The sequence below is a fragment of the Strix aluco genome, chromosome 11 (genome assembly GCF_031877795.1).
Source record: "Strix aluco isolate bStrAlu1 chromosome 11, bStrAlu1.hap1, whole genome shotgun sequence".
NCBI classification, from domain to species: domain Eukaryota; kingdom Metazoa; phylum Chordata; class Aves; order Strigiformes; family Strigidae; genus Strix; species Strix aluco.
The window spans coordinates 267,523-292,033 of NC_133941.1; the positions used below are offsets into that span (position 1 = coordinate 267,523).

The 24,511-nt window shown below is 40.5% G+C and overlaps 1 protein-coding gene and 1 long non-coding RNA gene across 5 annotated transcripts in view; one reads left to right on the plus strand and one right to left on the minus strand.

Moving 5' to 3' along the window:
• Positions 1-24,511, plus strand: part of LOC141928395 (uncharacterized) — a 62,734-nt gene that overhangs the window by 4,977 nt on the left and 33,246 nt on the right. Inside the window, exons 2-4 of one of the 4 annotated variants that reach the window (XR_012624744.1) lie at positions 1,921-1,985; positions 9,373-9,500; positions 20,693-20,751. This is a non-coding gene — a long non-coding RNA (uncharacterized LOC141928395). The remainder of the gene's footprint in view (positions 1-1,920; positions 1,986-9,372; positions 9,501-20,692; positions 20,752-24,511) is intronic. The other 3 variants (XR_012624743.1, XR_012624746.1, XR_012624745.1) reach the window with 3 other exon arrangements.
• TRH (thyrotropin releasing hormone) lies at positions 6,729-14,194 on the minus strand. The gene is made up of 4 exons (XM_074836539.1): positions 14,137-14,194; positions 10,525-10,984; positions 9,346-9,610; positions 6,729-8,193 (listed from the first exon to the last, which is right to left on the minus strand). Exons 3-4 carry the CDS (start codon positions 9,539-9,541, stop codon positions 7,607-7,609), a joined length of 783 nt encoding a protein of 260 aa, XP_074692640.1. The 5' UTR covers positions 9,542-9,610; positions 10,525-10,984; positions 14,137-14,194; the 3' UTR covers positions 6,729-7,606.

The following is a 24,511-nucleotide window of genomic DNA, read 5'->3' on the forward strand; positions in this document are numbered from 1 at the left end:
CTCCGCTGCACTCAAAGTCCTTTGCAAACACTGAGTAAATAAGTTGTAAAATATGTTTGTGAGCTGTTGTAGTAACTCCAACAGTGAATTTTGGGACCTGGTCTGTTGCTAAATTGGTCATGAATGACCAAGAGGAGACACTTTGGTGGGAATACAGCTGAGAAGAGGGACACCGTCAGCACTGTAGCCATGGCACAGTCCTGTCAAAAATGTGGTTGTTAGGTTCACACGTGTTCTTCAACTTCTTGGAGTATCTTCAGTGCCATTTGGAATGTTAAATAATGGAATCTGATCCCAGCACAGGAGAGCTCTTTGTAGACTAGAAGTAATTCTTGATGATGCCTGTCTACTTCTCAAGGAATTCACTGGAACATTTTTGCACAAATATGGCTTACTCACTGAAAAAAAAGTTTTAAATATCTGAAAATTAGCAGTGTTGAGTTCAATATAGACTTTGGGGCAGAAGCAGAGTGGAAGGTCAGAATGATCTTCCTAAGTATTCCCTAAACCAAACAGTTAATTTAAATTGATGCTGTGTTTAAAATTGGCCTAAATTCAATTTTATAATTTAATAAATTTTTAAAAATTCCTTTAAAATCTCCTAACACTGAAATGGGTACCACAGAATTCTTCCTACACATAAAATGATCTCTTCTTTTAATTTATCTGAGAAAACTTTTGTTTGTTTGTTTGTTTAGGTGGACCTAAACCAACATTTTCTGAATTTTTAATTATGTTCAGAGAAGTAAAAAATTTGCATATCGCTGCTCTTTTTAACGAAACTCATATATTCAATATACTCAAGCTGCTTATAGTAAACACTTTGATACAAAACAAATTTGTTTAATTAGTCTGTGTAGAGAGGATAGAAGCTCTATTTCCATGCCAAACCCATGATTTTTCCTGTGTTTGCAGACTCATCAATCAAAACTGGCAGCATGATGATTTGTATGAGCTGCAGCTGACAACTTGTTGAGCCCCATTTATCTGATTTGCCCATTAACTGCTTCAGTACTGGCAGGCCAGTCCTCTGTACAAGTTTATGTGGTCCCTTAACACTGCTGAAGAGTCTGGCATGTTGGTTCCAAGTGCCGTGGAATGGCACCACTCTACATAAAGTTGGTGACTTATAAAGAAGGGAGACAGGAAGATTCAGAATTCCTTTGTGTTTATGTTTTATTTAATGTTTTAACTGTAAGATCCATATGCCACAATGTCTAGATTATGTTCAGGGCTCATTTCAGATTTCAAGCACACCCATATTTGGGTGCTGTCTCCTATAGCCTCTCTTGTCTTCTATTTCCTGTACAAATTTGTGCAACAACCAGTTCCCATCTTGAAAGCAGCAGGTATAAAATCAATAAGCAGAATGCCCTCAGCAGTGGGTATTCGGCAGTGAATGATTTGTGATTTTTTTGCAAGGCTGTTGTTGCTGTCTTCTTCAACAACTGCTTGTTCAGAGAGCTTGCTTTTTGTCTTGACTGCTTTGGCTCAGAGAACCTTTCATAAAGTCTTACTATATTTTCCATTTGTCTTGGCTTTTCTCTCTCCTCCTCTTCTCTTTTTACAATAGCTTCTTCAGGCACCCCACACATCAGTACCAGCTTTGGAATCAAGAGGGAACTTATGCTGGAAACATATGCTTCTTGTGAAAATTAAGCTTCTCTGTGAAACTTATGCTGGAAACATATGCTTCTCTGTGAAAATTTCAGGCAGCCTCTTCAAAGCAGGTCACTTTCCCTAGTTTTCCCAGTCATAATCTCACAGTTTCCCTATGCCGATCACCTGTTAAAGTGTCTACACTGCATCATACTCCGTTGTGTTCAGTTAGGATATCCATTATAGAGAGAAGGTGGCAATGAACTAACTTCCTTTGACATGGCAAGTTGGATCTTGGTTTACCTCCCTCTCATTTTGCAGGAGTATTTGCGTGATTCATGAAGTCCAGATTCTCCCTCTTTCCGGTTCATGTGAACGTGAGGAAGGTGCGTTGTGTGTTAGGGGTGAGTAAATGATGAAATGCCTCCTGTGCCCATGTCTGTGAGGTGCTGCTTTCTTGTTGGGATCACCGGCTGTCAGTTCAAACCAAAGTGGCTGAAATAAACTCAGGAGCTGTCTTTGCCTTTGGCTAGGATCATTCCATTATATTAGTATCTGACATGCCCAACTCTGTCAGGAACCAATATTAAGCTCCAGCGTACCAATGCAATTTGTGATCAATAAGATGTTGGTTCTGCTTTACCCTCCTTCAGCCTGTGCTGCTTCATTTCATGTAAGCAGACAAAGTGAATTGTCAAAGTGATAAATGTCCTTTTCTTGGTTTCCTTAAGACTTTTAAGCTGTAGTGGTTTCATCAAGGGAAACAAACCACAAATGTCTTCACACAGGTATAAAAGTAATCTCAAGGCAGGTAGATAACTCAGTTTTCTCAAGGAACTTCCCCATCTGTTTTTATCAGAGGTCTCTGTGTTCAGCCTGAATCCTTCCTCATTACCCTGGGGCCTTGATGCTATTCTTGTTCGGAGGGAAGTGGGACTTCTGCACTCTAATGCTGATAGTCCACATATCTGTTTCCCAAAAACTGAAGGATTTCCCTGTCTGCATCTTTTGTGTCCTGTCTCTGGACTGCCTAGACCTCACCCAGGCCCATCCCTTCTGCAGTGCTGCTCCACTTGGCTGCTTCTGATCATAGTTTTTATTCATAGCAATGTCCTGACTGATGCTTTAAAATTGCAGCTGGCTGTTTAATGTTCACTGAGTGAGTTACCAGGCAAGCAGTGACTCCACTTCAGCTGTGGCGATGATGTTTTCAAACTTGCTCCAACTAATGAGTCATTAAAAGTAGTAATAAAGGGGTTTGTTGGGGCCGCATGTCCCTTGGAAACACTCAGCCCATGCTAATTAGAGTGGGTTAGCAGAGAGGTCAAGGCTGATAAGGGCACAGAACAGTAATGGTGAGGGGAGTTGAAAATAGTTGCAGGAAATGTTAATTATATATCTTGTTCACATCAACTCTCCCCTCCCATTGAAAACAAAGCTCATTTTGAAGATACTTGTAAAAGTTGCTCTTTAAGAATCAAACTCCCTTATGTCTCAATAACTGGTAACATGCCAGAAATTTAAAACTGCAGTAAACATAGAACTCATCTGTGCGTGGTTGTTTTAGTCTCAATTAAAGCTGTAAATAAGATTTTGTGTGACTGTGGTGCCACATTAGGGCCAGTGCACAGCTGTGGACCTAATCCAGATTCTGCAGAGGACAAGGGAGATTCTTCCACTGACTTCCATGGCCTTTGGACCAGCTCTGCAGTTGATCTGTTATCACTCCTGAAGAGCCACAGGCTGTCCTACGGACAGATAGTGCCCTTCATCAAGGAACTTTGCAACCTAGAGGCCCCTTATGCACTTATGTGCAACTACATTTATGTGTGACCAAGCAAAGCTGGTAACATCTGTAGATGTTTGCATGGATATTAAATTCAAATACAAGATGACAGTGAGGGGAAGGTACACAATAAAGATGATGAAGGATGTGCAATTAATAAATTCTTACCTTATAACTAAATAGTATATGTCTGTAGTTCCTGTTGCTAAGAGATTGCATTATATTTGCTATTCAAAGCAGCAGAGCATTATAGTATAGAAGCTGGTTCTTTTCTGGTTAGTCCCTTAGCCAGACTCCAGACCCCAAAAGTTTTTAGGGTGCAGGTAAATCTGACAAACTTCAGAACTTGTGCTTATGTGTGTTTCATAGTCCCCAAACTGCCAAATCACAAATGGCAGGCAGTCCTCTGAGAAGGGTGCTGCAGGAGAAGGAGTGTTGTACTTGAGTGGTGGTATGTCTGCAACACTGCAGAAGACAGGCAGAAATTAATTGAGAGGTGAAATGTTCATGCAGGTACTGAGAGAAAATGTACTTTCAATCAAAACAAAAGTCTGGACAAATTTTGTTGGCAAGATGAAATATTGTATTGAGTTACTTAAAAAAAAGTAGAACTCTTAAAATATGTAATATTTTTCCCCAGTGAAAACCCTGTCTTCCCTTTTCTTGACAGTCTTTTATGCAAGTAATAGAATGACTGAGTAATTTTCTCCATTGAAAGTAAATGCTAGCTTTTGAAAGTTTTAAAGTGAAAATTTAATATAAAATGGAGAAAACTGAGATTTTTGTTCCCTTTTTTGTAAATGGTCTTATGTTTCAAAAAATGCATGGGATTAAATAAGGTTATCAGATCCCCACCAGGTGCAAGTTCTAACCTACCTGTAAAATTTTAATTTGGTGATTAATTTTATTCTTTCCTAGGTTGTACTTGTAGCTCTATCTCCCAAGTCTTTTCAGAGATAATGTAGCTCCATGAACCATGTTTAGCATAATCAAAATAATCACGTAGGTGCAGGTATCCCAGGATGAAGGAGAACTAGAACTAGCTATATTAGACAAATATCTGTGGAAGGTTAAGACCATCCTACTTCATCCTCTTGGGATTTCGGTCAGGGCTGTCACTTTTCTGGCTACTTGGCAATGATGGTTGCATTTTTGTGGTGCCTCAGGAGCAGATTTGCTGGCTCTTTTGACTGTTACGTACATGGGAAATAGGCAGAAAGTTGTCCTGTATTCAGTTCTGTTTCCAGGGTCATTGTCTTTGAGTTTCTAAGATTTTCAAACCCAGGTCATTAACAAAAGCTTAGGACTTTTGGCTCATGTTTCAATCTCCATATTATTCTGTTTTCTGTTCATGGACATGCCAGGCCGGCATCAGGAGCTGTGCATGTGCTTCTCTGAGTGGAAATCTGTGTCCTGTCCTTTAAACTGGCTACTGGCCTATACAGCTTGGAAGGGGATTTTTCACATGTGGTCCCACCCCTGTCCAGGAATCCCTGAGAGTGTTTCTGTCATGTTCCAGAGACCTTTTGCTGGAGTAACAAAGGGGTTTTTTTTAAGTGATTGAAATTTTTTTTAAAGAAATTGAAATCATAGCTCTCCCAGTATCTGCTTGTGCCTCTGCCAGCCAGGCAAGTGCATTTTCAGCAGCTCCAAACTGAGGCAAATTTTAAAATCTGCAGGCATGATAATAATGACATGATGAATCTGATTTACTGTAAAATGCTGCCAGCTCAGGCTTGGCTTTTTTTTAAAAAAATAACCAACACAAAAATCCCCAACAAAACAAAACAACTCAAAACTAATAGACATAATTCCTTTAAAAATTACAGTAATGATAGTTTTGCTTTTAAACAGATGACTAGCCCCTGGCAGAACATGTCGTCTCTGAAAATAGTGGAGCGCTCAGAACCTAAAATACAGAAGATGGAAAAATTAGACTTACTAAAACCAGTTATGCTAGTTTTTCACTGGCCGCACTGAGAGGAGAGTACACCCTTTCCTTAATAAGTGATTGATTTACTGATAATAAAGTGCATGTGAGATTTACTCAAAATGGTAGATTTTGTAGGCAGTAACCTCATAGCTTGAACCAGCGGGTTGTAGCTGCACATTAGAAACGTTTATCTTGGGCTTTCATGCTTCTCTCCCTTCCCCACCTTGGCTTTCTTGTAGTAGCCACAGCAGCATCCTTGTCTTGCAGGAGCTATGATGTGTTTTTGCAGTTGCCCACATTCACCCACTTGGTAATTTTTGCTTTCCCGTTTTTCACTTATTTTGGACATTTTATAACAAGTGTTGGTGGCCTTGTGTAGTAGTATTCCTTGAGGTTTAAGAAGCATTCATTCATTGCCGGAAATGCTATAGGAAATGGTATTCTCTAGAGAAACCTTTTCCCTTATAGACTGAAACCTGAACATTTTAAAAGGCATCATACAGAGAAAGTGTGCTGAAGGAATTTGAAGTGTATGGAATGTTCCCAACTACCTCCCCTGAGGATTTCTTCAACACTGGTTAATTAAAAACCCCCATCACTAGAAGAGGTCTGCCAGCTGTCACATACAGTACAGCATATTATCTCCTAAGTTAGAAATTGTTTGATAGACCATGTTGAGTGTAGATCAGCCTGGGAGCATCTAACTTCAGTGAAACTCGCTGAGATGATTAATTATTCTTCTTCAGGATAACTAAACCATATGGCAAAGCTAGTATAACCGAGGAAGAGCTCTGAGGCACTGAGTGGGGAAACAATCATATTTAAAATGAACACTCAAGGCACTTAATGTGTCTTGATGGTATTGAGAAGGATGAATGTCAGTGGAAAACATTTGTTTATAAAAAGATAACATTCTAGCAAAATGTTGACATGCTCTAAATTCTTTGAATGTGCAAGAAGTTACATGAATAACTCAATGGATTCAATAACTGTGCATTAATTGCAAAAATCAGTAAATCTATTGTTTAGACCTGTGAACAGGAAATCAGACTTCTAGTAAAGTTCCCTGTGAACTAGGTGACAAGGTTGCTGTGGGTTTAGCCCAGATGCAGAATTGTCTGTGTCATACAGGTAGAATATTCAAAAAGGGAATCTTTCCATATGGAAATCATCCTTCCACTTCAGTAGCAAAACAATTTTGCGTATAAACATGTGCTGACCACCAGCACGCAAGAAGCTTGTCCCTAGAAAAATACCCTTTGCTGTTAATTTATTTATTTTTATTTCGTTTGGGTTGCATTTGTTTTTCACTCTATTACAGCATGTTTGCAGAACCAATAAGGACACCCAGAGTTGACTATTGATGTTTATTGATTCATTCATATCAAATAAACACTTTTAGGAGTCTGATCACAGAAAGTAAAAGCATTCCTTTGAGAGGAGAGAAATCAGAAATCCTTACTGGAAGAAAAGGATGTCTGCTTGTTTCCTTTTTAAGGAATTTTTTAAGGATGTCTGAGGAGAAGGCATGATTTCAAGTGGCATGACTGAAATGTGGAGGCACCAGGGTGGGAGTTCTAGCATGGCGTGTAGGCAGTCAGGTTCACAACTTGTGGCTGAGATGCTCTGGAGTGCATTAACCCTTTGCACTGTGCAGCCTCTTAGATGAAAAAGGTTTTTATGTGCTAGTTCTGAGTCAAACTATGAAATCAGTCATCTAATCTGTTCCAGCTGGAACAGTTCCTATCTCTATTTCGTGCTTACTGTCTGGACAGACTGTAGTGTGCAAGGGTCCAGCTCTCATTAATGTATCATTTAGAATTGAAAACCTATTCAATTTCATTTTGAAATAATTGGCATATGTTGTGCTTTTTTTCTTTGTCTCTATTAATTTACTGATTCCACTGATGTGAGAGGAAACCATATAATTATTCCAATTTAGTAGCATCAGAACAGATATTTAAGAGCCTGTTTTAGTCATTTGGGAACAGAAAATTGGACACACATAGTGGGATTATTCTGGGGTCTGGGCCTATAAGAATATGAGTGCTCTTAACTTCCTAAAGTGCTGGAGTTGAAGACTCTCAGTACTTGCCTGTCCCATTCAGCTGGGTCCTTTGGTTCCTTTACTTTAAGTGTGTGACAAAGCCATTAACTTAAATGGGAACATTAACGCACTGAAAGAGGGGTGCAGAGGTCAGCAGTAGGAAGCCAAAAGGGAGTGAACAGAATTTGTTAGTGATCTGGCAGTTTACTTCACCAAATGCAAATGATACACAATTATTTTCTCATTCCTCTGTTTCACTCTCCCATGCTGATCTCTTTCCTGGATGCTGCCGTTTTTCTTCTACCCTGTCTTTGCTAACATTTTCTACTAAATCAAGCAACAAGCTGCCTTTGTTACAGGTGAAGGACTCCTGGAAGTTGCAGGGGCCTGTGTCATCTGGGCTGTCAGAATTCCAGTACCTTTTTCCAGGGTGCTGGCGTTTCTCACCATATCGGTCATGTAGGTCTACCTCATCATTCCAGCCTCTCTTGCTAGGGTGCTGGCGCTTGTACATCACATACCTTCTGCCTGGATGCTGTCTTTTGGATAACTCGTTCAAGTAGGTTAGCTGTGCGCTAGGGATGTCAGCATACTGATCCGACAACGACCTTCTGCCAGGATGCTGTCGCTTCTTCAGCTCCAGATAGCTGCCAGGCTCATCTTCTATCTCTCTTTTCCTTGGATGCTGCCTCTTCTGAATGTCTCCATAAGATGTGTGTTCCTCAACATCTCTTTTTCCAGGATGCTGTCTCTTCTCCAGGTCACTTAAGTACTTTTTCCCAGGGTGTTGTCTTATGGAAAGCCATTCTTGCAGAGGTGCATTTGATTCTGTCCAAGGAAAAGAATAATGTTAATGAGCCCCGTAATCCTCACTAAGGAAGTTGAAATGGGAATTTGTGGAGTTCTGTGGTGCAGGATCATAATCTGTTGCTCGTTATGCCCATTTTATTGCACAGTTAACTGTATGGTCTTGAATTTGATCACTCTGGATGGCATCTGTCAAAACAGTTCTGGCGCATTTTTAGCAAGGGTGGATTGATACATTAGGAACTAGGTGCAGCCAGATGGGAAGACATGCAATGACAAAACCTAATGTGTTGACTTAGGTAAATGTGTGAGATTCAGGTAAAGGAAGGTGAATAAAAGATGCTGAGCAGCTGGAAGAAATCAGCTGCAGAAGCTGCGTATGGGGAAGAGCTGGAAATCAGCAGGAGACAGGGAAAGGATAGGGCTGAGACACAAGTAGAAGCAGGGATGTGGACATTGGAAAGCCAGCTCAGTATTTGCAGCTACCAGTCATAACTCTGTTAGTACCTCTTACTCGTTCTTAAGCTCTTTCTAATATTTCAGGTCTTGGATCAACATGACCGACTCTCAGCATTCATGTGAAGAGGGAGGAAGGCTTTTTCTGTGGGCACTTGGCACCAGCTCCTCTTCCCACCCCAGAAGGGCTCTGTGCTCCCTGTCGGTGGCAGGCACCTACGTGCTGCTGCCTGTGGTCCCTGAGTCTGACCAGAGAGCAAGGTGTCTGCAGGCTAGGAGGTGGTGGGAACGGGAGCAGCCTCCGCGTTCCCAGCCGCTGAAAAGCCCACCACTGTTGAGGTGTAGAGACCAGTGGGTGGGGGTAGGAGGAGAACGGCAGCACGCCTGCCTCCAGTTAACGTTAGGTACGGGGTCTGTAACTGGGGAGTGTCCTCCACGGGTCTGCCCTAGGGAAGAGCTGCCCTAGGGAAGGACTTGCCAGACACGTGAGTTTTCTGTGGCAGGCTTAGTGATGGTACAGCATTGCCTAATTGAGGAGATCTTCGAGAAGAAAGCGCCTTTTGAGAACTCTGTGTCAGTGTATTACAACAGACCTCCTATCCTTGCCATCCCCTTAGTTAGAATATATTAGAACCTGAGAACTGTACATTGGATCTAATGATCCAGCCGAGTACTATGCCAGCATCACCAGATGGATGTCCCCAAAGTTACATATACCTTTATTCATCTCTTCTTCCTTTTCAGCTTTCTTGAGGACAGACTGAAGAAGGAGGCTTTCAGATCTCTGCAGGATGTCACCCAGGGGACCTCTTCCCATGTTCTCCCTTCCCTCTGGCAGGGGCTGCCCCACGCTGCGGCAGACGCCACACCAGGTCAGGCAGAGGAGCAGCAGTGGCATCTGGATGGATGGCATTGTGGGACAGGGGTTCTGCAGCTTCCGTGGGAGAGACAGCAATGGGGGAAGAGGATGGAGCAAACAAACCTAGGAATAACAGCAATATTTCCAGATACTGAGAAAGAAATATGGCACTACTGTAGGGATTGAAGTCTCTTACGAGGGTCCTTCCTCATTTCTGTTACTAACCTCTCAGTTTATTTGATATTCTTCAAAAAATCTGTAGCCTTCATAATTAGAACCAGGCACTTGTTCATTTTTCATAAATATGAATATAATAGAGTATTTCATAAATCGGAACATTTTAAACACCTAACTTCCTGATGCACAGATAGTTCTGAAAGCCAGTGATTTTGCTTTGCCTTCTTCCAAGAAGCAGAAATAATTTCCCTCCTGAATTCTGTGTCAACTGTTGCCCCACGTGAGGTACACACATACACCTGCACTAACCATCTCCACCAGGCAATTCCCTTCGATAAGGGTTCATTTTAAAATAATACTGGGATTTGCAGCGCTGTCGTTCCACCTGTACAAGATAGCTATGCTCCATTGGTTGGGGAGATTTCTTGCAGTGGAGAAGCACCTCATATTTTTTTCAGAGACATTACAATAATCATATCCTCTATTACCTTTTGCCCAGATAACAAGTGTTTTTCTGTTCCTTCTAGCTAGCACTGGAATTCCTAATGCACTTGTCATGGATTTATTTTCTGCTAAGCAGAGTTCCTTCAGTAGAATGGAATACATCTTTAATACTAGTATAGCACTCATTTAGCTTAATTATATCTTCAGAACATAAAAGAAGTGCACAATTTTATGAAGTTCTACAAATTTTTAAAATAGAGAATGAATTTATTACCTCTCTTACTGGCAGGTTTCTATCACTTCCCATGAAGTCCTTGGATAACAGCACTAAGAATATCACATAGGCTATTTGGCTCAGAGTAGTCTTTAGAAGGAAAGTTAGAATCAGCTAAAAAAGAAATAATTTGGTAAATTACCTGGTCTGTAGTTTCAGATTTTTGCTTGATGCATCTGCCAAGAGATTGTTCGGTCCTTTAAAGCTGTTTGCACATCTGAGCTTCGAAGTTGCCCTTTTTCTGCTACAGACACACAGAGTATCCAGTAGAATTGTTGCTAAGTTCTCTTTGGATGGCTTGCATCTCCGTACTTATACTGTACTGCCTCTGGACCCTTTATGCAAATAGCTGTGAGGTAATTTAGGTGATGTGTTGTTTTCTCTTTTTTTCTTTTACTGATGTCAGAGATCTGCATTTTGAAAGCATTCAAAACTCTGGTAGTTACTTGCTGACCTCTGTATATCCATGCTCGGCTCCCAGGAATTGCTGTTTTTCATTCTTTAAAGAGATTATGTAGAATTTTATGTAATACAGCATAGAGAAAAGGAGATTTTTCTCTGCTTAACAAAATGAAGCTTGTGTATCCTCTGTTAAGCAATCACTGTGGAGTAAATGCAGAGAGGTAGGTGATTTATTAAGCTGAGGAAGAAAAACAATGAAAAAAATGTAATGGATTATATTTAAATAAGTTTATGCCATGGGTTCTTATTCTGAATGACACTATACAGCTTTTGGCTCACAATTCTGTATTTTCTTGGCACAGGCTTCCATAAACAGTACATGAGAATATGGGGTACATATCATTAGATATTAAAGTAGAGTTATGTTGCTGCTTGTGCTTCGAAAAGTATTATACTACTGTAACTAGAAATAAGACTCCCTCTCTTTAACCCATCTGTCTATTTGCGATATGCTTCCACACAGTGCTACTAAAATCAGATCATGCAGGGGGCACAGATAAAGAGCTAGTGATTCTTTGATAATCTTAGTAATCCTAATGACAATATGTAGGACTAAAACTGGAGTACGGATTGCTCACAGTATTGAAGCAATTCAGGATTCTTCTGTTGTTACTACATGGAAGGTTTCAACCAAGTGAAGTCAGTATTTTTCTGGTTTCCCATTTGCTACTGTTGTCACGAACACAAAGACACCTTTGTATGTCCTCTTCATCACTGCCATCAAAGCGTTTTAAGTTAAAATTTGTCTTCAGCATTAAGTAGTGACAAAACCCAACAACTTGTCACTGTGGCTTGAGAACAGCTTTCTTGGTAGGACGCTGGCATTTTAGCAGCTCTCTAGGGTGCTGTGCCACAGTCTGAGACAGAAGGCGTTTTGGGGATACTCTTAACAGCATTGCACTTAAAAGTGGATCAGTTATGCTTATAGCTAATGTGGATCCTCATGTAGCCTGTAAATTTTCCTTAAGGCAAAAGGCATTTTATGTCTGAACAGATGATGGAAATACCATATAAGACTAAAAAAGGGTGAAGGCAGTTGTTGTCTGTCAACTTGACTTATTACCCATCAGAATGTAACAAAAAATGGTCATCATCTTACAGAGCTTTTTTTCCCCACCCCATTCAACTTTATATAATGGATCAGAAAATACACAAGAATAATCTTGGTTTCAGTTCTTTAGGAAATGAAACCTGACTTCTTTGGGGTGACTCCAGTGGAATGCAGCTGTTACCTCAGTCTTATTCCATGAGAGTGTGGTCATCTCCTGAATTTTGTCTTAATATCTCAGGAAAAATGTATCAGTAATTGTATAGAGATGTGCTTTTTGATATTAGTTACCCTGATGTAATTTGAGAAGAGTCTTGGATGTCTGTGCAGTTGTTCCAGATTTATGGTGGGGACAGAGATTGGGGCTTACAGCATTATAACTGCATTTGTAACAATTACATTTAAAATGGAACATATTTTCTTTCTTGTTTGGATTTCTAAGGGAGTTTGAGACATCATGCACTTTATGTGCAGAACACATCTATGGCTTTAGGAAGATGTTGTCCTTGCCAATCTAAGACCACATCAATACTGTTTCCCTGAGCAGACATCAGAACCAAAGATCTGCAAGGCAATTAAATTCAAAGATCAACAGGCAATTCACTATAGTGGGCCAGGAAACAATGACTGGGCAATTAATAGTCCCTCATCCAAAGCAAAGATCCCTGTAAAGATAGTTCCTATGTATTTTTAGTTTTAAGCAATGCACTAGGGCTTTCCAGGAATCTCAAGAATTCTGGAAAGTGTTAGAAATGCTTTCATTAATACCAGAGTTGCTTGTTTAACAAAGCAGTAGCTGTCTGTAGCTTAGCCCCAGATTTGCCCTAACAAAATGCCTAATCCAGAGTCCACTGAAAGCAGCCAGATTTCTCCTTTAAGTGGGGTTGGCCTTAGAACTTGTCTGTGACTTGAAATGATCCACATATTGAATTGAATTTTTAAAAAATCCTTTCACACTTTGAAGAATGGCTCTTGAAAAATATAGATGGGAAAAGAGAAGGTTAAACAGCTGAAACACTTTCACATATACAAAATCATATAAGCAAATTAACTCAAGGAACAGCTAAGAATTTGATATTAAAAATAGCCTCCCATATGAATATATTTCATCTTAGTACTGAGTGAATGAGTCAGATTTCACTTGTGATACAGCAGTTGACATACTGAATTTCTCAGCTACCTAGAAATGATAGGATAGCTAAGACTTATGCTTTGGAACTTTGTATGACTGCAATTTAATAAATCTGCATTTGCCACATATCTCCAATGTGAAAATCCTCATAATACGTAATTATGAGCTGGAAATAATTCTTAGTATGTAGTTCTCTCTCCAGTCTGAAATTAATCCGGACACCATAAAGGGCTTGCATGGCTCACTCCAGCTTAGATACAGCAGGAACCCCTCACTGAGTCTTGTAATGCATGTGCCTGTGCAGTCAATGCCCAATCTGTTGCCCAACCCTCCGTTACTTTCTTTTTAAGACTCTCCAACCATCACAAACCAAACTGTGGCCCCTGATTTCTCTGTACAAGCTCATGAGTCTTCTTCTCCATTATGCTATTTCTAGCATAGTCAAATACTAATGCATAGATTTGGGAACTGCTATTGCATCACAGTGAACCTCCTAAGGAATTACATATACTTGACACTAGCTGCTTGGCATTTCCTGACTGTAGTCACTCCTTAAGATCTCTTATGGTATGGCACCTGAGTTTAAAAAAATAATATATTGGCCTATAAGTTAAAGTGGGCATTGATGGAATGGAAACTGCATTTTTAAACCTGTCTTTAGGAAAGCGAAATAGAACAGTGAAGTTGTTAAGAATTCTGTTGCTGACTCCCTACAGTGCTTTCTTGATAAGCTGCTGAAGCCAAGCATGCCTTCTAAAGGAAAAAAAAAAAGGAAAAAAGGATGTTTTCATTGTGTGGTTGAAGGCTTCAGTAATTTTGAATAGCTTCTTAATCTTACTTCATTATGTTTTTTTCTTCAGGTAATCACATTTCCTCTGTCTTTTAATACAAAATATTTGGAGCGCGTTAAGCATTGTGACTACTCTCTGTCGCATAGAGTTTATCTCTTCCGCAAGGCAAGAATTGTGTGAAGTGAATTGGCTTGTTTTGCCAGGAATTTTTTTAAATTAGATCGTATGGATAGCTAGGTTGCTATCTATGCATTGTGAAGAAGCAAGGTTAAAAATTTGCAGGACAGGCAATACCTCCAGTCCCATAGTCTCTGTACTTACGGTTACCAGTAGCCCCATCCCCGACACAGCTAGCGGCAGCCTCTGGTCAAAATGTTGTCCAGATACCGTCCTGTTCAATTTAGCAGTCACAGTTAATCAGAGAGGCATGAGGTGACTTGATTACTGCGTTTATGTCCTTACACATGGAGAAGGTAACAATGGGGTATTTTCTGTCCTGATGCTGGTAAAAGCATAAGAAGGACCAGTACCTAACAAATTTAATTGAATTCAGATTCCTGGCTATGATGATAATTAAACATTGACGTAATTTTCCATATGTAGCCTTGGTGTTGCTTGGAGATTTAGAAATTAAATTCATTTTCTTTTGGCAGGACAAATGTTCTGCTAAGACATTTGAGAAAAAATGTTTAGGGTGAAGAAAGTGTTTTCCTCTGAGAATGGAAGAATCTTGGCGGCAGTGGACAGAGATTCTGCTCTGTGGGCCAGGATCATCAGGGCATCTTGGCAACAAATTCTTTGTCTTCATAGGAGCACTGAGACCAATGTTTCCTCAGCATTCTGAGCTCTGGGAACAGAAATATTTTAGTCTTACAATTTTTAAAAAATCTAATTAAAGTACTGGGTGAAACCTGATTAGATTAGATTTAGCTAATGATCCTTTCTGTTCTTCTTAAAGTAGGAACCACCCAGCAATGAACATCTATGTTCTAAGACTGCAGTGCAATTTTCATAATAAGTGTGCTTAGAAACAGAAATATTACACAGAGAGTACTGCAATGAGCACAGAGAGTGTCTAGGCCTGCATGCCTGGCTACAGCAGCAGTGTGATGTCAGATTCACAAACGAGGGATTTGTGGGTTTCATTTCTTTTTGTCTGGGAAGACTTAAGGACCTCTGGTACCTGGTCAGAACAGGAGTAGTAGCTCCAAATTGGCTTCTAGACATTACAAGTGAGTTCCTGGTCACTGGTAGAGGTGTTCTACATGGCATAAAAGTGCATGCAAATCCCTCATTCCAGCAGGTAGGGGCTAGGAATTCCCTTTCTCTTAGGAATACTCTGTGCCAGAATGAATAGCAGTACAGTCCAATGCTAGGTCAGAAATCCTACGCTGTTTCCTACGCTGCTCAGGGATTCCTTTCCCCTAGGAGACAACTCAAAGGGAAGGCTTTCTGAGTGTTTTGGATCCAAAAGTCAGGCTTAGTAGAATTCTACAGGGTGACGTTTGGCTTGTATTCTCATTCATTTTATAATTTCATAAAAGAAGTTCTCTTAGCTGTTGACAGAAGCTGAATGTCAAAACTTATTCACGGAAGCACGTGAAGAGAGGTCAGCCTGTTTTCATTCTCATTAAAATCTGCTTCCTGAAACCTCTGAGCTGAGGACTCCCTTTAGAGAACAGGGATGAAATCCTGTGTTACAACTACATCCCCATGCAAAGCTTCTCAGTAGGTGCAAAATTATATCCACAGTGCAATGGCCAGGACTTCCAGACAAGCATCTGGCCCTTTGCTCAGACTTATTTTTGTATTATTTTGGACTAATTTAGTAGAGCTTTAATGCTTTGTTTAAAAGAAGAAAGTTAAATTTAAGCACCGCAAAAGGTGTTTTGTTTCATGAACAATGTCCTTTTCCTATTTCACAGCTGGAAAACTGTCCCTTTTTAATATGCTATCTTTCTTTTTAGAATTATTTTTTGCTTTTTTTGGCCACATTTTTTCTGTTTCATTTTCCCCGCAGCTGATTTTTCTATTTAAAAGATTTCTGGAGGTTTATTTTATAAGTGTTATTGTCCTTTCTTCCCACTCACTGCACAATTACTCATGACACTGTGAGCTGAATTAATGTGTAGGAGGGAGAGTTTCTTTTCTCAAACTCCAGAGCCATCTTCCAAGCTCTACTTTACTGTCTGTTACAAACCCACTGACACCCCAGACTTGCCTAGAGCTTGTGTCAGCACAGGGTTTGGCTCCCAGTGTGCATGTACGTCCGTGGTTGGTTTGCAGAGATGTCCAGCTATCCCATTTCACACCTCAATACTGCATTTCAGCCCCTTTGTCCAACCACTGTCTTTTATCACAGGTGCGTCAAGTCCCTTGAGTCCCAGAGCAACTCTGTTCATGAATTTCCTTATTTTTCTTTTAAACATTTTCAAGGGCACACCAGCTTCTGAAAGGGCTGGTAAATGGAGAAACAGAGACAGACAACTCCTTCAAATCCAGTCAGACTCTTAGGCACGAGCTGTGAGGATTGAGGTTTGTGTTCCTCCTCCAGCCTGCCTGTTGCTTGGATTGCTGGCTCAGCTTACTCCCCACATGTGTGCAGGGGCCTGGGTCCTCTACTTGTTCTGAGTACTTGCCAGCTCAGTGTCAGTGTTCGTAAATCGGGCTTTAGCATTAGGGCTGTCACTGGGTACACCACTGTTGGTCCCTAAAAAGATCTTAAAGGTGAGTAATGAGAAAATCTGCTGCTAACCAAAATCTGATCTCTGTTTTAAACACTCATGTTTTGTGCAGTTGGTCAACTATGACAGCCTGGAGTTAGGCAGAAAGTTCTCCTTGGCAGATTTTTGCATTTTTACATCTTCCTTGGGACACCTTGCTCTGGTTGCTGTCAGAGATGGGTAACTGAAGTACGTTGGTCTTCTTTAGTATAGTCATCCCTCTAGGAATCCTGAAATGTAGAAGTTGCTACAGAAACTTCTTTTCTTGAACTAGAGGATAAAAAAATATTGTTATGTGAAATTAATGTGCTGCCTGCCATTGCATTTGTTACCAATTTCACTGAGAGATGTTGAATGTTTAAGTGGTTTGCCCTAGGTCACAGAGCTGTAGTGGCAAAGTCAGGAAGTCAGACCAGAATCCATTCACTTCTTCCATTCACTTAGCATTCCCTTAGCAAAAGAGATTTTTTTTTGGCAGTGCATCACAAGACACACATCTTTCTCATTTCAACGTTTGCCTACATGACATTACTTATGTGTGCAAGGTTGAGAGAAATATCTCCACTGGCTACTTAAAGCATCCTGTTAATTTTTGTTAAATGTACACTGCCACTGGGACTGTAGTTTCTAGCTTCTCATCTCTAAACAATTTTATCCTCTTGGTTATTTACTGAATTGTGTTTCTTGCAATGACTGCAAATCTAAGCTGTTCTGTGTGAACCTCCTCTTGTTAACTGTCATAAATTAGGAATGACTTGTTTGCTAACAGAAATGAGAGGCAAATCAGATCTTTTGTTTTCTCTGGAAAATCTAAAACCATAGATTTCTTATGTCACTCCTACTTGTTTGTTTCTTGGCTTGAACTAATCAGGGAGAAGATGCTGGAGATGGTATCAGTAATAGGTGGGCAACTCTCTTCCTGTGTAATCGTTTCTAAAATGCAGCTTCTCAAGCATCAGAATATGTAAATAGTTTGCCCTGCAGGAGGATGTACTGTATTTTTGTGAGAGGTACAATTCCTGCTTCTCTTCATCTTGATTTTAATGACGTCAGAATGCTGGAGTGGGTACAGCCACAATGATGTTTATATGGTCCTTGTTATTAGACTAATAGTATAGTTTTATAAGGCAGGCAAGCTTTCAGAAATACGGACCTTTCTCAGAGCCGAGGAAAGGCACTTGTGTCTGAAAGTTGTCTCTCTTCTTAGGGCTAAAAAAGGACTTATGATGCCCTAAAATTTTCCCAGTGACGGAAGTCACTATAATAAAAGGTATTATACCTAACCTACAGATCCTTTATTAAGTAATAATCATTGTTGGAGACAGGGTTCCAAACAAGTTGTATCTACCCAGTCCTCAAAATTAGTTTGCTAAGTAAATGGGCCTAGATAGCATTCAGTGGATTTAATGTCAGGTGAACTAAGTTTTAGAAGTGCAACCTGCTGCAGGCACAGCCAGCGTCAGCATGAAAGAGCCCTTTGTGGCAGAGGGACCCAACCCAAGCTGCTTCACGACAGTTGGCAGTGCAGCATGTCACAGCCCAGGTGGCTTTGTTGTGATTCATCAAAAACCAAAACCACTGAGGAATAGTAACAGTTTTTCCATTCATTATCTTGGAGGGGAAATGAAGGCAGCTCCTCTACCATGTTCTCTGTTCCAGCACTGAGCCCCAGCTGTGGCGCTTCTGCTGTTGCTTAGTGCAGGCACCAGTGGTGGGGAATGCTTGTTTCTGATAAGAGCCCTGAGGCCTTGTGGGGGTCGCTGCTAGTTAAAGCCGGGTGAATGAATTGGCCTAGAGAATCTGGTGAAATCATTAGAAGCTCCACTAGTTAATGCTGAATGTCACTTGAAGTGTGGCCTGGAGATGGTGAGGAACAATAATAAAGGGCCTCTTCTGAAGGCTCTGTAACTTTCAGTTGACACCCTCCTTCTCAGAAATTCCAGTAATTGCAAAGCCTTCTGCTCTAACTGTAAGCCCCAGAGTTTTATAGCTTTACAAACACAGAATTGTTGAAGCTTGATCTTTTGAATTCCTTGAAATTAATACAAAATCCTTTGAGGAAACTTAATATAAGGAGAGATTAGGTCTTCTGTTTTAAATAATGAATAGGACGAGTATTGAATGAGATAAGAACATTGATTTCTGTGCAGGGAAGCTTTTAATAGAATTACTGAGTAAATTCCACATGGAATGCACAGAGCTCCCCTCACCAGTTTAAATCCATAAAGGCCAGGGAAGGCTATTATGTTAGAGGGAAGGGGGAGTATCCCACATAGCATTAAAACTGTTGCCAAAAGGGGTATAAATAACATGTTGCTTGGATCTGCTAAACTGTTTTATAGTTTCATGAGGAAGCAAACCCAAAGCATTATGATATTAATCCCACATATTTGTTTACTGACAGACTTTTCAATATTAAACAGCATATTATGGAGTCATAACTTGACAGGTTTAATTGCATACTTAAGAGTCAGTCTAACTCACAGTTTGTTCCTTCTGGGATAGTGGCAGTTTGGAATTAAAGATCTCAATGGATTCACTGTAATGTTTCTTTATTTTGTAATTATCTCTGTGATGTTTATGCAGGGTCATTTCTATAGTTCTCTAGTCAAGAGCATCCTATGATTTGGGAAGAAAATGGCCATCTTCAGAAAGAGTGTCACTGTGCCCTGTCTCTTGTTTCAGGCACGGTTCAGGATCTTTCAAACCAAATAACGTCACTAAATGAAACAGGCAAGACCCTATGCCTCTAGGCACCAAAAAACCCAGCTGCCCAGCCTGTTCTTTTCTCACAGCTGCTAATGACAGCACTCAAGAGATTCTTGTTTGCTTCCAACAGGGAATTAGTCATTGGACAAAGCAAATTTACAGCTCAGTATACCTTGCCAAAATACTGTTTTTAAGCTGGAGCAAGTTTCATGATGTAGCAAGAAGAGATTCAGGGAAATTTAATTTGTTATGATAGAAATGGTGAACATCCAGCTTCCTTTTAAGAAGTGATTCACACTGTCAAGTAACTTGCAAAGTCAGTTGGAGGTTTGTAAACGGAGGTCACTACTTCCCATAGCAATTAGAGTAACATGCTAATTTGTTTCCTCTATGCTGTTCCTTTACACTTGCTATTAACACAGTAGGTTACTATACTGTGGTTACTATAGAGGAGCCATAACTGGGTGTGAAAGGGAACAAATTTGTGAGCGAGAGAAGAGTTGATAAGAGATTTAGTGTTTGGCTCAAAGTGTTTAAAAAGGCTTGTTTGGATTTTAAAGTCTCCAATCATCAGTTTGCAGCTAGTTCTTCTGCCAAGTTCACCGGGAGCAATCAGCACGGAGCATATTTGAAAATCCTACCTGCCAGTCCCTGCTTGTTCGGATCTCAAAGGCAGAAGGCTCAGAAGCTCCTGAAGGCTTGCCCTGTGTAACGCATGCCAGGGGTCAGAGAGCAGAGACCACAGTGGGAGCACAACTAAGATGGAGTAAAAGCAGAATGCAGAGTTCCAGAACTGGCCCTTGTGGCTGTAGAACATCTTCCTCTTGAAATTCAGACATTTCTATAGCAGCTTTTAAAATTAAAGACTTTTATTCCTTTTTGTTGCTTTCAGTTTCTGTAAAAGACAGCTGTTCATTTGTACAAACTATTCAGTAAAGTGACCTCAAGCCTCGCTTTAAGGATGCAGTGCAAATGTGATTTGCCTTCAGGTTGTCTATGTTGGTCTGATAAGAAAGGGCAGCGGGGCCAGTGGCAGGACCACATCAGCAAGGCAGCTGCATTTGTGCCTACCTGTACACAACACCTGAGAGCAGCTGTTCTTAGTGGAGGTGCAGCCTGGAATCAGATGTAGAGAGGAATTTTGAACAGGGATCTGGTGTTAACAAAGTTAATTTCAGGTACTGGTCATATTGCCTGATCTGGTTGGAATAGATAACGGTCAGTTCAAGTATTGCTCCCTTCCCCTCTGTTGTTTCTGTGTGCCTGTGAGTATGCATATGCAATATGTGTGTGTTTTTTACTAATTAACTGTTCCTGGCTTTTTTCTAGTGGCTTTATTGTTCTTAGCAGTTACTAAGTTATTAGGTCTGCTCATTTTGTGAGGGCTTAATTTGCTCACAATGTGTTATTCTTCCTGCAGTAAGATTATTAATTTTATCTTTTAGGGTGCTGGTTTTTAAGAGTCCTGTAGCGCAGCAACAGTGAAGAACAGAATCCCGTTATGGTAAGTACTATACAGAGTAAAACTGAAACTGTCCATCCAAAGGGAGTTAGAATGAAAAGTAGGTGTATATCCATACACTACATATACCTACACCTACCATACATATGTACATACACCTGTAGGTGTATGAAATGGTTGAGCAAGTGAGAGGATGGAGTAATCATGTCAGTTGTGTTAGGCATAAATATGGTATTTCAGGAGTTTTGGTAGCTGTAGATCATCATGAAACTAATCAGGGGTAAGTTACAGTTGATCTGTAAGCTTTGCTGCAGTGTTTCAAAAGGACTTGGAAGAAGGAAGACAGTCATTTTATCCTGGCAAGGATTTCTTCCCCTTTGTAAGGACAGGCTTATAAGAAAGCTGGTCACTTGGCATTACCAGCAGGTTGAAGACAACTGGAGTATTTGCTCTCCTATTCCAGCATGGACCATTTATGGGAAGGTTTTAGCAAATAGTAGTGATACAGTTCACAGTTTCTGGTACTGACCATTAGTCCCACTGTGTCTGCAAAGCATGTGGCAAAGAGAATAGTTAGGGGCTTTTTATTTCTATCACTTGCACCAATGGCACCAGTGAAACTGGAAGCTGCTACTTAAAATCCCAAGCCTTCACTGTATCAGAGGTGTGGATTAGTGGCTAGAAATCAGCTGGGAAACGCTACAGCTTGTACTTGGCTAAGTGCAGAAACCGTCAGAGATCTAATACAGTGCTGAGGCGTGCACATTGTGTAGAGCATGATAGGTCAGCAAGTCTCTTCTTTGGAGGGTTGAGTGAATTACCTGGTTAATAAGAGGGAAGTTCATAGAGTACTCAGTTTAGAACTGTTCCCCTGCCCATCATTCATAGTCATTCAGGTGAATCTTGATGCACAACAGAGACTTGGTGGCAGTGAGGAAGAAGATCCCCACAACCAGTTGTTGAAGTAAGATGATTTTCATATTGTACAACTAGCTACATAGCAACACAGACCTTTATGTAATTTGCATCTTTATAACTTTCATAGTCATTGTAATAACAATAGACTTCTCGCTGGTGCTTAATGGGTTTGTTTACACGCAAACAGCATGAAGTGAGAATCAGTGGGTGTTCAGCTGCCATTTGGGGGCAGGGATTATAATTAAGCTGTTCAATAGGCCAAATATTGAACATCATGCTTTACAAGACAATAAAGGCACATATGTGACCGGTGAGGTATATGCTGAGACCAGTAGTAGTATTGGCTTTTAGAAATGGCTTCTGTGGTCCTCTTGTGGCATCCTCTTCACACCTGCCCAGCTGGCACACTCTGTGCACCCCAAGGGAACCTGGGTGAATGAACATGCAGCACTGGAGTAAAAGTTCCTTGAGTCATTTGACACCTGCTTCTGCTGAGAGGACTATGAGGCACAAAGTCTATACGCTTCTCAACTCTTCTGTCACTCCCTCCCACCTGGGCCCTTTCGGCTGAGCCTGACTATGAACGAAGATAAGTTTAAAAGCAGTTAGAGAATGGTTTGCAGATGTAAACTACAGCAGCTGGTGTATTCTTATAAGCACCAAGCTGGGAGGCCACATGGTCATTTGGTTAGAATGGAATCTGAGAATTGGGACAGCTGTATTCTATTTCTGTCTCTCCCATTGAATTGCTCTGTGACTCTTAGTGGTGCATTAAGGCAGAAATCCAACTGTAGTTAAAATCAGTCAGACTTTTCATAGATGGTAATTGAAATTAGGTAGACCCTTAAATACCTGAGTTTTGTGTTCCCTGTCCACAAATAAGTGGTGGTGATACAATACAGTGAGCTTTGGTGCTTGTGATGTGCTTTGAAAGTCTCAGAGAAGTCAAAAGTGTTGTTAATAGGTGGGGTTTTTGTGGGGGGGAAGCAAGTAGAATTCACCAAGCCCAGTGGGCCTGGCATGCAAATTTAAGTTAAGAAAATGGTAAATAGAAAAGCTGTGTTTGATCAGACTCCAGTGAAGCTTTGGTGTGACTGTTTGTGATATGAACACTTCTTGGTCCATAAACAGTGATGTAACATCTTGTTAAATGAGCAATTTCACAGGACTCTTTCTACATACCACTGATGACTTCAATAAACAGTTTTCTCCTCCAGATTTCTTTCTTTCCTTGTCTATAGCTGCTACCAGATTGGAAATGCTCTGTGTTGGCATCTAAATGGTATGATGGAATTCTAGAATGCACTCCTGGAATGGCTGGTGATGGTTTCATATCCTCGAATGTAGAGAGGGCTGTAATACAGGAGTGATTTTCAGCTTGTGGTACAAGACAATGCAGGGTTTAGAATGCCTTCAAAGGGAGAGGTAAAAGATCATTAATAAAAGCAGTCCTTTTGTTAAATTTGCTCAGTGGTGATCCACAGGTTACCTTGAAAATGCTTATAGATCTAGAAACCATAAAAAAAGTAAAGTAACTAGAAAAAGTAAAAAAAAAATTCTTAGCAGTCCTTTTTAGACCTGCATTTCCATGGCTCTGATTCAGAGGCTATCATGGAAGATGTGGAATTAAAACTTTCATAACATGACATTTTTGTAGCTATTATTAAAAAATGTGACCCAACATTTTGACATTTGAAATGGCTCATCAAGAACAAGAAGCTGATTGATAGACTGTTTTTAAAATAGTTTCTGGAAGATCTCAGCAATAATCTGTGATTATTTCTGAGCCTTTGCTGCTCATGTTGAATGAGAGAAGCTCAAGTCTTATTGCCTGGAGAAATTACAGAAATGCCAAGGATTGTGTGATAAACAGGTAGTGCTGTTGATCACTAGCTGTACTTTATAAACATAGTACCTTTGTCATTTGAATAACAAATGATCTCTAAGCCAACACCAGAGTAAATCTTACTGACCTTTTACAGCTACTTGTCCTTTAACTGAAAAACAGTAACTCATTCTTCATTAGAATCACTTTCAGTTCTGCATGGGGCCAGGTACTGAGGAAAGTAGCTGTGTAAATACAGAATTGCACAGGAAAAAAGAAGGCATGTGGCAGTTTCCTTTACTTGAAGGTGCATAGCATTGGTCAATACAGCCTGTAATGGGGAACTGAAAAACATTGCTAAATTGATACTAAGTTAATGATACCCACATCTGTGAGTGTGGTACATAGTTCGGCTGGAACTGGGGTATATTAAACATTTCACATCTGCAGCTGAAGTTTGCTTCTATCAGTGATGGTTCAGCTGCTCTTTAACATGCTACTGTGAAAAAAAATCTGGAGATTTCAACCCAGCACACTGCCCTGGCCTAATTATGGCCTTTGTCACCTCTCTGATGGACAGGAGTAACTCTGATCTAGCTAAGCATGAGATGGTTACAGAATTCTGCAGAATAAAGAGTTCTGTACATCCCTCCTCGTTTCTGTCTATGAGCACATCACGCCAGGTTCAGGGTCTGCCAGGTTTCCCAATAGTAAAAAGGTTGTCTAAGGCTCCTGGGTAGACTGCTATAAGACCTTGTGTAGGTTTAAGAACAGAGATGATCTTGCAGAGAGCTGCTTAAAGGCATTTACATTTTGCATTTCTGTGTCCTGTCTGTAGTGCAAGACGGGTGCCTAACTTAGAAAAAAACTGTGTGCAGGACTCCTAGGAAAAAGTGAAATTCTCCACTTTAACTGCTAGACCCCTGGTGCTGATGACAGATAATGTGGATTTTGCCTTCCAGAAGCAAAACTTAACATCCATCTTATTGGGGGCTAGAACCTGTCAACTGCTGTTACCCCAGAGAGTAGAGTTTAACTTGGTTTTACATAGGGAGTTTC

Bases quoted from the DNA above. Each gene is read 5' to 3' on its own strand.
- TRH (XM_074836539.1), bottom strand. From the start codon at position 9,541: ATGCCATCCATCCAGATGCCACTGCTGCTCCTCTGCCTGACCTGGTGT. The intron at 8,194-9,345 runs GTATATGTAACT...TTCCTTGGACAG, and splicing joins GGAAGAAGAGATGAATAAAG to AATCAAATGCACCTCTGCAA.